Source organism: Molossus molossus, unplaced genomic scaffold (genome assembly GCF_014108415.1).
Source record: "Molossus molossus isolate mMolMol1 unplaced genomic scaffold, mMolMol1.p scaffold_m16_p_5, whole genome shotgun sequence".
In the NCBI taxonomy this organism is placed as follows: domain Eukaryota; kingdom Metazoa; phylum Chordata; class Mammalia; order Chiroptera; family Molossidae; genus Molossus; species Molossus molossus.
The window spans coordinates 28,291,458-28,304,966 of record NW_023425388.1 but is presented as its reverse complement, the minus strand read 5'-3'; the positions used below and the strand labels follow the sequence as shown (position 1 = coordinate 28,304,966).

At 41.9% G+C, this 13,509-nt stretch overlaps 1 protein-coding gene across 1 annotated transcript; it reads right to left on the bottom strand.

Annotated features, from left to right (window-relative positions):
• Window positions 1-11,445: 11,445 nt before the first annotated feature.
• On the bottom strand, window positions 11,446-12,114 carry LOC118617787 (ubiquitin carboxyl-terminal hydrolase isozyme L1-like). Its single transcript, XM_036243784.1, has one exon. The coding sequence runs from the start codon at window positions 12,112-12,114 to the stop codon at window positions 11,446-11,448; it is 669 nt and encodes a 222-aa protein (XP_036099677.1).
• Window positions 12,115-13,509: the final 1,395 nt, after the last annotated feature.

The following is a 13,509-nucleotide window of genomic DNA, read 5'->3' as shown; positions in this document are numbered from 1 at the left end:
GCAAAATCAAGGATATGATATAGGTACTTAGATACAAGAAGAAGACAAATTTCTGAAACTATTTTATTGATAAAACTCAAAATATAATAATCATAACTGAGTGTTTCTGTTTGTTTTTTGTTTGCAATACAGGTACGCTAATGAGAAGGCTGAAATTCTTTTTTAGGGGAATTCCATTTTGCTTAATTGGGGCTCAAAGTTATTCTTCCATATTATTGTGGCAGACATGTAGCCTAAAAGGAATGATTAGGACAAAGCATCCCCAAAATTACAGATAGACAGAGTTGGAGGGGACTTAACAGAGCAACTGTTTTCGTTCTTACAGATAAAGTGAAGCCCCGATTCCTGAGAACACCTGCTCTGGTCTCAAGGCCACATAGCAAAGAGAACCCTCATCCTCTGATGTCCCGTCACACTGTGCTGCTTTCAAATGCTTGTGCTTCTGCTGGAAGAGCTGGCCTGGAGGCATAGGCATAGTCATCGTCCGGAATGTAGCATTACAAACCCACTTCCAGAAAAGCCCCCTTGAAGAGGCCACATTCCCTGTGTTAGTAAAACGAGGGAAGCGGTTGCACAGCTGGCCCGCTGCTCATGAGCACTGTGCTGTTCTTGCTCAGAAACGTCACCACTGGATCCTGAGCATCTTCAACACGGGGTATCTTATTCATCTTTCTGTCATCAGCCTTTTTGGCATACAGAGAAAAGGCAATAAATGTTTGCTTAATTAATTAATTGGTAAGTAATTAAGGCCTCTTCTTTGGCAAAAATCTTTTCCACTCCTTCACTTTTGATGAAGTGTTGGTCAGATCACTGCTCCCTGCTTAAAACTCTTCAATGGCCTACACCGTACTTAGAATAAAATCCACACTCCCCATCCTGGCCTACAAGGCCCCTGCCTTACCGCTCCGAGCTTGTGTGTTTTCACTCTTTTCCATGCCAGCCTCATTGATTCTTTTCTCCATTCTCCACGAGCCCCTAGTTCACTCCTGCTGTAGTGCTTTAGCCAAGTCTGCTCCCTGCACTTGGAACTCTCCACTGCCCGCTCTTCCCATGCCTCTTCTTGCATTCCCCTTCCCCCTCACCAGCCCACCCCGTACCACTACCACTTATCCCTACCCATATTTCCTCATTTATTTGTATGTTTTCATTTATACACATGTGTGCTCCAGGACAAGAGGCCTTTGCCATCTTGTTCACCATCACCACAGTCCATGTGTGGCACACCGTAGACACACAAGAATGTTTGTTGACTAAATGGATTAATTTCCCCAGGATTCCTCAGCCTTCTTTTCAACTATACTCATTTAATACAATAGATACTTGTTGAATAAATGAATTAAGATGGCATGTCTTCTCAACATTCAGAAGAGGGGGTGGTGGGGGAGGGAAGAGATAAGCCACAGAACTTATATGCATGTACACATAACCAATGGACATGGACAACAAAGCCGGGGATGGGGCAGGGGGAATGGGTGGAGGGTGTCAACGGGGTAAAAAAGGAGAAACATCAGTAACAAAAATAAAATGAAAAATAAAATAAAATGAAATAAATTAAAAAAAAAAAAGATTGCATGTCTTCTTCTTGGCTCCAGGGTCGGATTTTGGCTCGAATGAAATGTAGTACTTGGTTAGACACATGGATGCAAGGACATGGTAGGAAAATCAGAGAGAACCAAAGACACAGCTGATGGTGCTATTGTACATATGTAAAGTTGCTTAGCTTTCCAATTTGTGTTCATTTTAGTTTACGTCCCTTTAAACCAATGCCCCAAAAATTACAACCTCTGACTGGCTGTCACATAAATTTCTGACTTTAAAACCACTTTATTTCAAGCTTGATGAATAGCTTTTGTCAAGAGGTAGAGTAATTAAGGTGCAGTATCAGCCTTTGCTAGGCAAGGCTGACATCACTTTCTTTTCCTCGTTCTGTTGCCTGCCTGTCGATTTGGCAGAGCTCATAGAAAGTCTCGGGGCTGAGTTATGTACATTCTCTCCTGGCAGAAGCTTTGTCAGGAAGATATATCTGCTCCCTCTACCAAGCAACCTCTGTTTTCCAAGACCCATGGCAGGCATGCCCAGCACATGCCGCCAAGCCCTCTCTTCACCTGCAGTGGCCACTCTGTCGCTGGCGGAGTCTGCTGCCTAAATGAAAAGGATGGGAGACAGAGGAGAGTCCGGAGGAAGGTGACCCTGCAGACAGAGTTACCAGGAGACAGTCCCCAGCAAGCAGAGTCCGGGCCAGTCAGCAGAGGAGCCTGAAACTAAACCAGGAATGAAATAGCTATGCCTAGGGAATGAAGCCCATATAAAACCCAGAGGACTGGTTCCAAGGCCTCCCGGTTGGCGAGCACGTGAAGACTGGAGAAGACCTTTCAGATCAGAAAAATGGCGGTGGAGTGAACAGAAGCTACACAGACTGTCTCCCAGAACCAAACTGGAATTACAACTATAACACAGACAAATTGATGGGAAAAAGCAACAGAAAAGCAGCTTGCAAGGACCATATAACGAGGGACACTGACTCGATCCTAGAGAGGGAACCACAAACAGCACAACACCAACACCCAAGGGAAAACTTGACAGGCTCCAAAGCCCACAGTGATAGCTAAAATGGTGAAACACAGAAACAGAAGCCAAATGAAAGAGCAAGAGACCTCCACCGAAGATGAGATCAATGTGGAGCAATTAGGCATCTTAACAGAGCTAGAATTCAGAGCCATGATCTTGAGGAAGCTGAACAGCATGAGTAAGGACATAGAGACACTGAAAATAAGCCAATTGGAAATTAAAAACCATCAAGAAGAGATAAAAAATGACATATCAGAAATGAAAAACACATTGGAAGGTTTAAAAAGCAGAGCAGAGGAAGCTGAGGACCGGATCAGTGAATTAGAACACAGGGTAGAAAAAAATCAACCAATCAGAAAAACAAAAGGAAAAAACTGTTAAAAAACAGGAAGACAACTTAAGAGAACTGTGGGACAACTGGAAACATAATAATATTCGCATCATAGGAGTCCCCGAAGAAGAAGAAAATGAGCAAGGGATAGAGAATATATTCAAAAAAATAGTGACAGAAAACTTCCCTAATTTGGTGAAGGAAGAAGGCATTCAAGTTCAAGAAGCACAGAGAGTCCCAAGTAAGAAGAACCCAAACAGGCACACACCAAGACACATAGTAATTAAAATGCCACAAATTAAAGACAAAGAAAGAATCCTAAAAGCAGCAAGAGATAAGCAACAGGTTACCTACAAAGGAAACCCCATAAAGCTCTCAGCTGACTTCTCACAAGAAACACTACAGGCCAGAAGGGAATGGCAGGAAGTAATCAAAGTCATGAAAAACAAGAATCTGAATCCAAGACTACTCTACCCACCAAGGCTATCATTCAAAATAGAAGGTCAAATAAAAAGCTTCCCAAACAAAAAAAAGGGCTAAGGGAATACATTAGCACCAAACCAGCACTGCAAGAAATGTTAAAAGGACTGCTGTAATTAGCAGGGGAAATGGGAAGAAAAATAGAACCACACTAAACAAAAATGGCAATAAATAAGTACATATCAATAATCACCTTAAATGTAAATGGACTGAATTCTCCCATAAAAAGACACAGAGTAGCTGATTGGATAAGAGCATGACTCATCTATATGTTGTTTACAAGAGACCCACCTCACAACAAAAGACTCACAGAGGTTGAAAGTGAAAGGATGGAAATAAATTTTCCAAGCAAATGGAAAGCAAAAAAAAAGCTGGGGTAGCAATTCTCATATCTGATAAAATAGATTTTAAAATGAAGACCATAACTAGAGACAAAGACGGCCACTACATAATATTGAAAGGATCTATCCAACAGGAAGATATAACTTTGATAAACATATATGCACCCAATACAGGAGCACCAAAATATACTAAAAATCTTCTGGAGGACTTCCAAGGAGAAATCGACAACAATACAATCATAGCAGGGGACTTCACACCCCATTGACAGCACTGGATAGATCCTCTAGGCAAAAAATTAGCAAGGAAACAGAGACTCTCAATGAAGCACTAGACCAAATGGATTTAATAGATATCTACAGAGAATTACACCCCAAAACTACAGAATACACATTCTTCTCAAGTGCACATGGGACATTCTCAAAGATAGACCACATGATAGGACACAAACTAAATCTCTACAAGTTCAAGAAGATTGAAATCATATCAAGCATCTTCTCAGATCACAATGGCATGAAACTAGAAATCAATTGCAACAAGAACATGCAAAGACATTTCAACACATGGAGGCTAAATAGCATGTTATTAAACAATGAATGGGTCACCGAGGAGATCAAGGAAGAAATTAAAAACTTCCTGGAAACCAATGAAAATGAACACACAACAACACAAAATCTATGGGATGCAGTGAAAGCAATCTGAGAGGGAAGTTCATAGCACTACAGGCCTACCTCAAAAAACAAGAAAAATTTCTAATTGACTGTCTAACCTCACAACTTAAAGAACTAGAGACCAAACAAAAAGAAAACCCCAGAGCAAGTAGAAGGAAGGAAATAGTAAAGATCAGAGCAGAAATAAATGACATAGAGACCAAAAAACAATTCAAAGGATCAATGAAACAAAGAGCTGGTTTTTCGAAAAGATAAACAAGATTGATGGACCCTTAGCTAGACTCACCAAGAAACAAAGAGAGAGAGAACTCAAATACACAAAATCAGAAATGAAAGAGGAGAAGTAACAACCAACACCACGGAAATACAAAAGATTGTTAACAACTACTATGAACAACTATACGGCAACAAATTCAACAATCTAAGCGAAATGGACAAATTTCTAGAAACACACAGTCTCCCAAAACTGGACCGGGAAGAGAGAGAAAACTTGAACAGACCAATAACAACTAAGGAAATTGAAGAGGTAATCAAGACTCTCCCAGCAAACAAAAGCCCAGGCCCAGATGGCTTCACGGGGGAGTTTTACCGAACATTCAAAGAAGAATTAACACCCATTCTCCTCAAACTATTTCAAAAAATTCAAGAAGCAGGAAGACTTCCAAACATGTTCTATGAGGCCAGCATAATTCTAATTCCAAAACCAGAAAAAGACACTACAAAGAAAGAAAACTACAGGCCAATATCCCTGATGAACATAGACACCAAAATCCTGAATAAAATATTAGCAAATCGGATCCAGAAATACATCAAAAAAGTTATTCACCATGACCAAGTGGGATTCATTCCAGGGATGCAAGGCTGGTACAATATTCGCAAATCAATAAATGTGATACACCACATAAATAAGATGAAGAATAAAAACCACATGATCATATCAATAGACACTGAAAAAGCATTTGACAAAATCCAGCATCCATTTCTGATAAAAACACTCAGCAATGTGGGAATAGAGGTATCATATCTCGACATAATAAAGCCCATATATGAAAGACCTACAGCCAACACCATACTCAATGGACAGAAACTAAAAACATTTCCATTAAGAACAGGAACAAGACAGGGATGTCCACTTTCGCCACTCTTATTTAACATTGTACTGGAAGTCTCAGCCACAGCAATCAGACATGAAGAAAAAATAAAAGGGATCCAAATTGGAAAGGAGGAAGTGAAACTGTCATTATTTGCAGATGACATGATATTATACATAGAAAACCTTAAAGACTCCATCAAAAATCTACTAGACTTAATAAATGAATTTGGCAAAGTAGCAGGATACAAAATTAACGTCAAGAAATCGATGGCATTCTTGTACACCAATGATGAACTCACAGAAAGAGAAACTGAAAAAACAATCCCATTTACCATCGCGCCAAGAAAATTAAGATACCTAGGAATAAACTTAACCGAAGAAATAAAGGACCTATTTGCAGAAAACTACAGGTCATTGAAAAAAGAAATAGAGGAAGACATAAAAAAGTGGAAGCACATACCCTGTTCATGGATTGGAAGAATTATCATTAAAATGTCCATACTACCCAAAGCAATCTATAGATTCAATGCAATCCCCATCAAAATACCAACGACATATTTCATAGAACTAGAACAAATACTTCAAAAGTTCATATGGAACCAAAAAAGACCCCGAATAGCCACAGCAATCTTGAAAAAGAAGAATAAAGTAGGTGGGATCACAATACCAGATATCAGGTTATACTACAAAGTGACAGTGACAGTAACCAAAACAGCCTGGTACTGGCACAAGAACAGGCATATAGACCAGTGGAACAGAACTGAAAACCCAGAAATGTACCCAAGGCAATACGCTCAATTAATATTTGACAAAAGTGGCAAGAGCATACAGTGGAGTAAAGACAGCCTCTTTAATAAATGGTGTTGGGAAAATTGGACAGCTACATGCAAAAAACTGAAACTAGACCATCAACTAACACCATACACAAAAATAAACTCAAAATGGATAAAAGACTTAAATGTTACCCGTGAATCCATAAAAATTCTAGAAGAAAATGTAGGCAACAAAATTTCGGACATCATACGCAGCAGAATTTTCACTGATACATCACCTAAGGCAACAGAAACAAAGGAGAAAATGAACACATGGGACTACATCCAACTCAAAAGCTTCTGCACAGCAAAAGAAACAATCATCAAAATGGAAAGGCAACCGACTGTATGGGAGAACATCATTGCCAATGAGGTATCAGATAAGGGGTTGATTTCCAATATATATAGAGTGCTCACACAACTCAACAAAAGGAAGACAAAGAACCCAATTAAAAAATGGGCAGAGGAGCTGAATAGACACCTCTCCAAACAGGACATACAAATGGCCAAGAGACATATGAAGAAATGCTCAACATCACTAATCATCAGAGAGATGCAAATTAAAACAACAATGAGGTATCACCTCACACCTGTCAGAATGGCCGCCATCAACAAATCATCAAGCAACAAGTGTTGGCGAGGGTGTGGAGAAAAGGGGACTCTAATACACTGCTGGTGGGAATGCAGACTGGTGCAGCCACTATGGAAAACAATATGGTGTTACCTCAAAAAATTAAAAATTGAACTTCCATTTGACCCAGTGATCCCACTTCTAGGAATATACCCTAAGAAGCCTGAAACACCCATCAGGAAGAATATATGTACCCCCATGTTCATAGCAGCACTATTTACAATAGCTAAGTTCTGGAAACAGCCCAAGTGTCCATCAGTAGACAAATGGATAAAAAAGCAGTGGTACATATACACAATGGAGTACTATGCAGCGGTAAGAAAGATCTCTTATCCTTTGAGACGACATGGAGGGACCTGGAAAGTAGTATCCTAAGTGAAATAAGCCAAGCAGAAAAAGACAAATACCATATGATCTCACTTATATACGGAATATAATGAACATAACAGTCTGAGGAATACGGTAGACCCAGAAACATGGAAGTAGGGCACAGACTGACATCCCTCAGAAGAGGGGGTGGCGGGGTGGGAAGAGATAAACCACAGAACTTATATGCATGTATGCATGACCAATGGACATGGACAACTAAGCTGGGGACGGAGCAGGGGTGGGGTGGGGAGGGGGGTGCCAATGGGGTAAAAAAGGTGAAATATCTGTAACAAAAAAATAAATAAAAAATTTAAAAAAATAAAATAAAATAAATGAAAAGGATAGGCTATTCCCTATTGGAGATATTCATGCTTTCTTACTATGTCACAGCCTCACTCTCCACAAATGGTATTTTATTAATAATTCAATGTAAGTTTTAAAACAAACGCTTCAGAGTGCTAGACCTGCTGTCTTGTAGAGGAGTAAGGCAAAGGAGCCCGACGCGCCTTGCAAAGCACGACCTGCGTGGTGCCTCCGAGAAGCAGAGAGATAGAAAATCAAAGGGAATCATAGGCTGTTTCAGCCAGATCCTAACTTAAATTTTCAATCACATCATTTTATGGATGATGAAGCTGAGTCCCAGAGAGGTGAAGTCACTTTGTTATAATCACACAGCTAACCAGTAGTAAAAGACTGTATGTATTTACTTGTTCATCTGAATGTTAAGAAGACCAAGGTTTGGAAACTTGTACCTAACCAGATGGAAATCACTGATAGATTCCTACCTAGAACTATTTCCAGTTCTCTGTTGGGTTCATAGATTCAAATAATTCCTTAAGTTCTAACTAATTGCATCATGGTTCAGGACAGGAATAATAGCAGTAAAATAATCTGTATTGACAATTATGCTTTAGGTGTCAGGCCAGTCTTTGTACACTGAATTTTACATCCAGTGTCTCCTTCAAGATATCTTGAAAGGATCCTGACCAAGGGGGTTTTCACCAAAATGAGAGTATCTCAGCAGAAAGGTGTTAAGTAGGTTGTCCTGCTATAAATTAGTTGAGATGTTGTCACCTACATCAGGCTTCTGTGCACCTTGAGGTCTGGATGGGGGCCGGGTAGGAAGAAATGACCTGACATGCATGTGAGCATCTGCCTCAGAGATGGAAGCAAGAGCCAGATTCCAAGCTCAACGGACACGTCTCCACCCTTTCTCTGTCATTCTTCACTGGACTTAAGGAAGAACAGAAGTAGAGAGAAGAGAATAAAGAATGAAAGAGCAAACCACTGCCCAGCCAGTGTGGCTCAGTGGATGGAGCGTCATCCTATGGACCCTGAGGTCCTGGTTCGATCCCAGTCAGGACACATTCCTGGGTTGTGGGCTCAGTCCCCAGTAGGGGACATGCAGGAGGCAGCCTATCAGTGTTTCTCTTACATCGATGTTTCTCTCTCTCCCTCTCTCTCTCTCTAAAACATCAATAAAAATTTATTTTTAAAAAGAAAAAAAGAGCAAACCACACCCACTTCTTCACTGTAAGTCCCTGAGTTTATCTTTAGCAGGATGAGGGGATGAAGCTTGACAGTGAATCAGCCAATAAACTGGGTTTATATTGGCCTGTACTTGTTCTCATCTGACTATGAGATTGTTCTAGTCTCTAAAATGAGTAGAAAGCAATGGGTTCTGCCTAAGATGCTGCCAAGAAACGTGAGAGAGCCAGTAATGCTTCAGAAATTACTACTTCAGTATAGGTGGAACTCGGGAGTGGCAGAAACTCTAAAAGAATGTACTCTGCTTTGTGAAGAGTGCAGACTGTACCCTATGGGTGTTCAAGAACACTTAAAGCATTTTACTTAAAGAAATGACATCAGGCCCTGGCCGGTTTGGCTCAGCGGTTAGAGCGTCGGCCTGCGGTCCGGAGAGATCGGGGTTCGGTTCCCGCTAAGGGCATGTACTTCAGTTGCAGTTTGTCCCAGGCCCTGGTTGGTCGTGCGGTGGCAGCCACTCGTGTCCCTTTCACATCGATGTTTCTCTCTCTCTATCTCTTCCTCTCTCTCCCTCCCACTCTATCTGTACAACAAATGGAAAAATGTCCTCGGGTGAGGATAAAAAAAAAAAAAAGAAATGACATCAGCTCTATGCACAATCAACATATATGGATTATGGACCTACAAGGTGCCGGGCTCCATTCTAGGAACTGGGGCTGCTTCACTGAGGGGAAAAAAACACAAAAACGAACAAGTCCTGCCCCTGAGGAGTTCACATTCTGGTGGGAGAGGGGTAACAAATAATAAACATAACAAGTAACTGTTTAACATCTAGTATGTTGGAAGCAGATAAATGTCACAGGGGAAATAGTGCAGAATAGACCAGAAGTGCTAAAGCAGAGAGGACGATGGGGTCAGATTCATCATTCAGTTGGGAGGCCAGGGAGGCGATGTTGGGAAGGCCACATTTCACCAAATATTGGAAGGAGGTGAAGAGTTGGTAGAAAAACAAAATTCAACTGAGTAAAGTTGAAGATATAATTAGCTTTTTACTAAGCAATTCGTGAACCAGGCAGCATCCTATCCAGCAACTAGAAGGGCACTCAGAGGGCTTGTACAAAACAGAAGAATTTTATAGGAATAAGGGTGGGGCCCACAGGATGGATTGCCTTGCTGTTGTTTAACCAAAGAAATTCTGACTAGTTGATTATGTTTCTGGCCCTGGACAGTTTGGCTCAGAAGTTAGAGTGTTGGCCTACAGACAAAGGTTTTGGGTAGATTCCCAGTCAAGGGCATGTACCTTGGTTGCAAGTTCAATCCCTGGCCCTGTCAGGGTCGTGCAGGAGGCAACCAATCGATGTGTCTCTCTTACACTGATGTTTCTCTCTCTCTCTCTCTCTCTCTCTCTCTCTCTCTCTCTCTCTCCCTCCCTCCCTCCCTCCCTCTCCCTTTCCCTCTCCCTCTCCTTCTCCCTCTCTCTTCCTTCCTCCCTCCTACTCTATCTAAAATCAATGGAAAAATATCCTTGAGTGAGGATTTAGAAAGAAAAAAGGATTATGTTTCTGGGAGAGGTTGGAACTACAATTAGATCAGGTATTAAGTCCGAGTTTGGTATCATGGGTTTTTATCAAGAGTGAGGCCATTTTGGGCCTGTAGTTTTCTGTAACAGAGTTAAATATGAGGAAATCTAAAGGAAGAGCATTCAAGGCAGAGGTGATATTAGTTCAAAGGCCACAGACAGGACCCTGCCTAATAAATTTGAACAATAGCATGGAGGCCAGTGTGGCTGAACAGAATAAGAGAAGAGTAAAAGGAGAGAGAGTCAGAAGGGGACAGATCAGCTGGGGTCTTAAAGGCCCTTGAAGGACTTTGACTTTTATTCTGAATGGCTAGGGAGACACTGGAGAATTTACAAATACACAAGGGAGACATAGAGAACTATCTTGATCAGAATTATTTTTTGAAAGGATCACTTTGGATGCTGGGTTGAGAACAGACTATGATGTAGGAGGGGAAGAGTAGAAAGAGAGAATTAGTAAGCATTTCCAATTATTCAAGAGATTACCTATTTTATTTTTTTTATCCTCACCCAAGGACATTTTTTCCATTTTTTGTTCAGAGAGAGAGAGAGAGATCGACGTGAAAGGGACACATCAAGTGGTTGCCATCCACACAACCCAACCAGGGCCGGGGACAAACTGCAACCGAGGCACGCACCCTTAGCGGGAACCGAACCCGGGTCTCTCTGGACCGCAGGCCAACGTTCTAACCGCTGAGCCAAACCATCCAGGGCGAGATTACCTATTTTATTTTTTATTTTTCTCGTATCAGCAGAAAAGTTTTATTTCTTATAAGGACAAACAATTTAAACTACATCCAAGACCTTAACTTCCAGACACAAACCAAAGTAGCGATTTAAAGCGTGATATATTGAGGTACAGACATACAATGGGGGAGATGCTTCTCCATCTGAAGCTTACACCAAACTGCTCAATGGACAGCTGAGCTCCACTAGCGCTTGGGTGAGGTTGAGGGGGTATAGCACAGAACCAAAGGAGAATAGCTATGTTCTACGATACCAAAGCATTTTAAGACTGCTTGGGTAGGGATACATTTTGATGGTGAAGGGAAGAGGGGAGAAGAGCTCAGTCCCCCCCCACCGGGCATTAGGCGGCCTTGCGCAGAGCCACGGCAGAACAGCGCACCTCCCCTTGCTCACGCTCGGTGGACTCTCTGCAGACCTCGGCAGCGCCCTGCAGCAGCGAGTCGTCTGCACTGGAGCCGTGGTTCACCGGAAGAGGCATTCGCCCATCAAGTTCATAGAGGTGGCCATCCACGTTGTTAAACAGAATAAAGTGAAAGTTCACTTTGTCATCTACCCGACACTGGCCTTCCTGCGCCACAGCGTCATGGGCTGCCTGAATGGCCTCATTCTTTTCAAAGCATTTTGCTCTGTCTTCAGGGGACAACTCCGTTTCAGAAAGAAACTGTCTCAGGACTGACCCATCCTCAAATTCCAGTTTGTCTTGATTATTGGCCACCGCGTGTATAAGTCCAATGGTACCACAGGAATTCCCAATGGTCTGCTTCATGAAGTACACGTTAGGGATGGCTTCGTGTCCCTTCAGTTCTTCAATCTGTTTTTCTCCGAAGTCCTCATGCTGGGCGGCGAGTGGAAATAGCAGCAGCAGCACGCAGGCAGGTGCTGGCCCCGAGCTCAGCGCGTCCTCCTCCAGCCCCAGCACGTCCACGAAGCGCCACTGCTCGGCGACCCCCCGCCGTGCCAGCACTTTGTTCAGCATCTCGGGGTTAATCTCCATGGGTCTGAGCTGCATCGTGGCGAACCACAGGTGAAATCACCACCCACAGAAGAGGAAAAACAGCCGAGATTACCTAGTTTAAAAATCACTCTGGAGACAACAGGGAGACAGGAGTGGAAGAAAGTGTCCCTGAAAAAGTCGGAATCAGTTAGGAGTCTACTGCAACAGTCCAGCCATGAAATGTCTAAGACCTTTAATAGTTCTGTTATGGGTGGGGTGCCCTCTTCATCCCTACCTGTTACCAGTGGAAGTGGAGTTCTTGGGAGTGGAGTTTTTTCTCAGGAAAGAAGAATTTCCTGAGGCTCCCATGGGAGGATGAGCTATCATGGAAAGCCTTATTAATGATGTAAAATTAAGGAGGTCCCCTTCCAGGGTTCCATCTCCCTGCATAGCTCCATCCAATCTTGATAGATGCACCTATCTAACCCTCTGTTGGATCCCTTCCCCAGGGATTTGCAGGGAATGGACTGGTAGTTCCCTGAGGAATGTGAAGATGCAGCTCCCTGGTGAAGCTGCCCAGATGACCATGCTTATAATGTCTGGCTTTCCCTTTGCTCTCTTTCTATTATTAATTTTAATAACTAGTTAATTACAATGACAATAGTTCTGACCTTTATAGTCATTTATACTGAAACACAATCAATTTTTCAGTAAGAATGAACAAGCTGAAAGTACCAAAAATTAAGGCCCAAGGAAAAAACAGATATCCCTTCAGAATATGTCTCAACTTTGCATATATTCAAAACAATTATGAGTATATTTCATCTGTGGCTCTCACCCAATGCCCTGTATATAAAAGACACTCCAAAAACTACATTTGGACTTTCTTGTACATGAAGGAGCAACTGCTACAGAGACTGCCCTTGTATAAACTATTAGAAAACTGGGGAAAATATGTATAGCAACTTTTCAGAGGCAATAAACAGATCAGGGCTGTGATCTCAAAGAGAAGGGAAACAATGAGAAAAGTCCTATGTTTGCCCCAGATTACTGCCTGGAGACATTTCCAAGCTGTAGCTCAGAAAGCAGGAACTCAGACAGAACCTGACAATCTCATGTAGTTGAAGAAACATAGATCAGAAGTTAAATCATCATGGTGAATAGAATTTGTAGGGCAGAATATTGGAGAGAAGGGAACTAAACAGAGAGCTCCAGAGTTCTTCAGAGGGGTCCCCTCAAGTCTGTGGCTAAGTATTAACCTGCATTTGTTTAAGGTAAACCTCCATGAGGTTGGAGAAAGAACTATCTAAAAGCAATAGGCTGAAAATTTCATGGAAACATACAGCAATAGGAATAGTTCACATTACCATCATTCAAAGTAAATAAACTTCATAATATTACAGAGCATTAAGTGGAATCTTCTGGAGTCATGCCTTACTATTGGGGATAAATTAGACCTGAAGTATAGAC

Bases quoted from the DNA above. Each gene is read 5' to 3' on its own strand.
- LOC118617787 (XM_036243784.1), bottom strand. From the start codon at position 12,114: ATGCAGCTCAGACCCATGGAGATTAACCCCGAGATGCTGAACAAAGTG.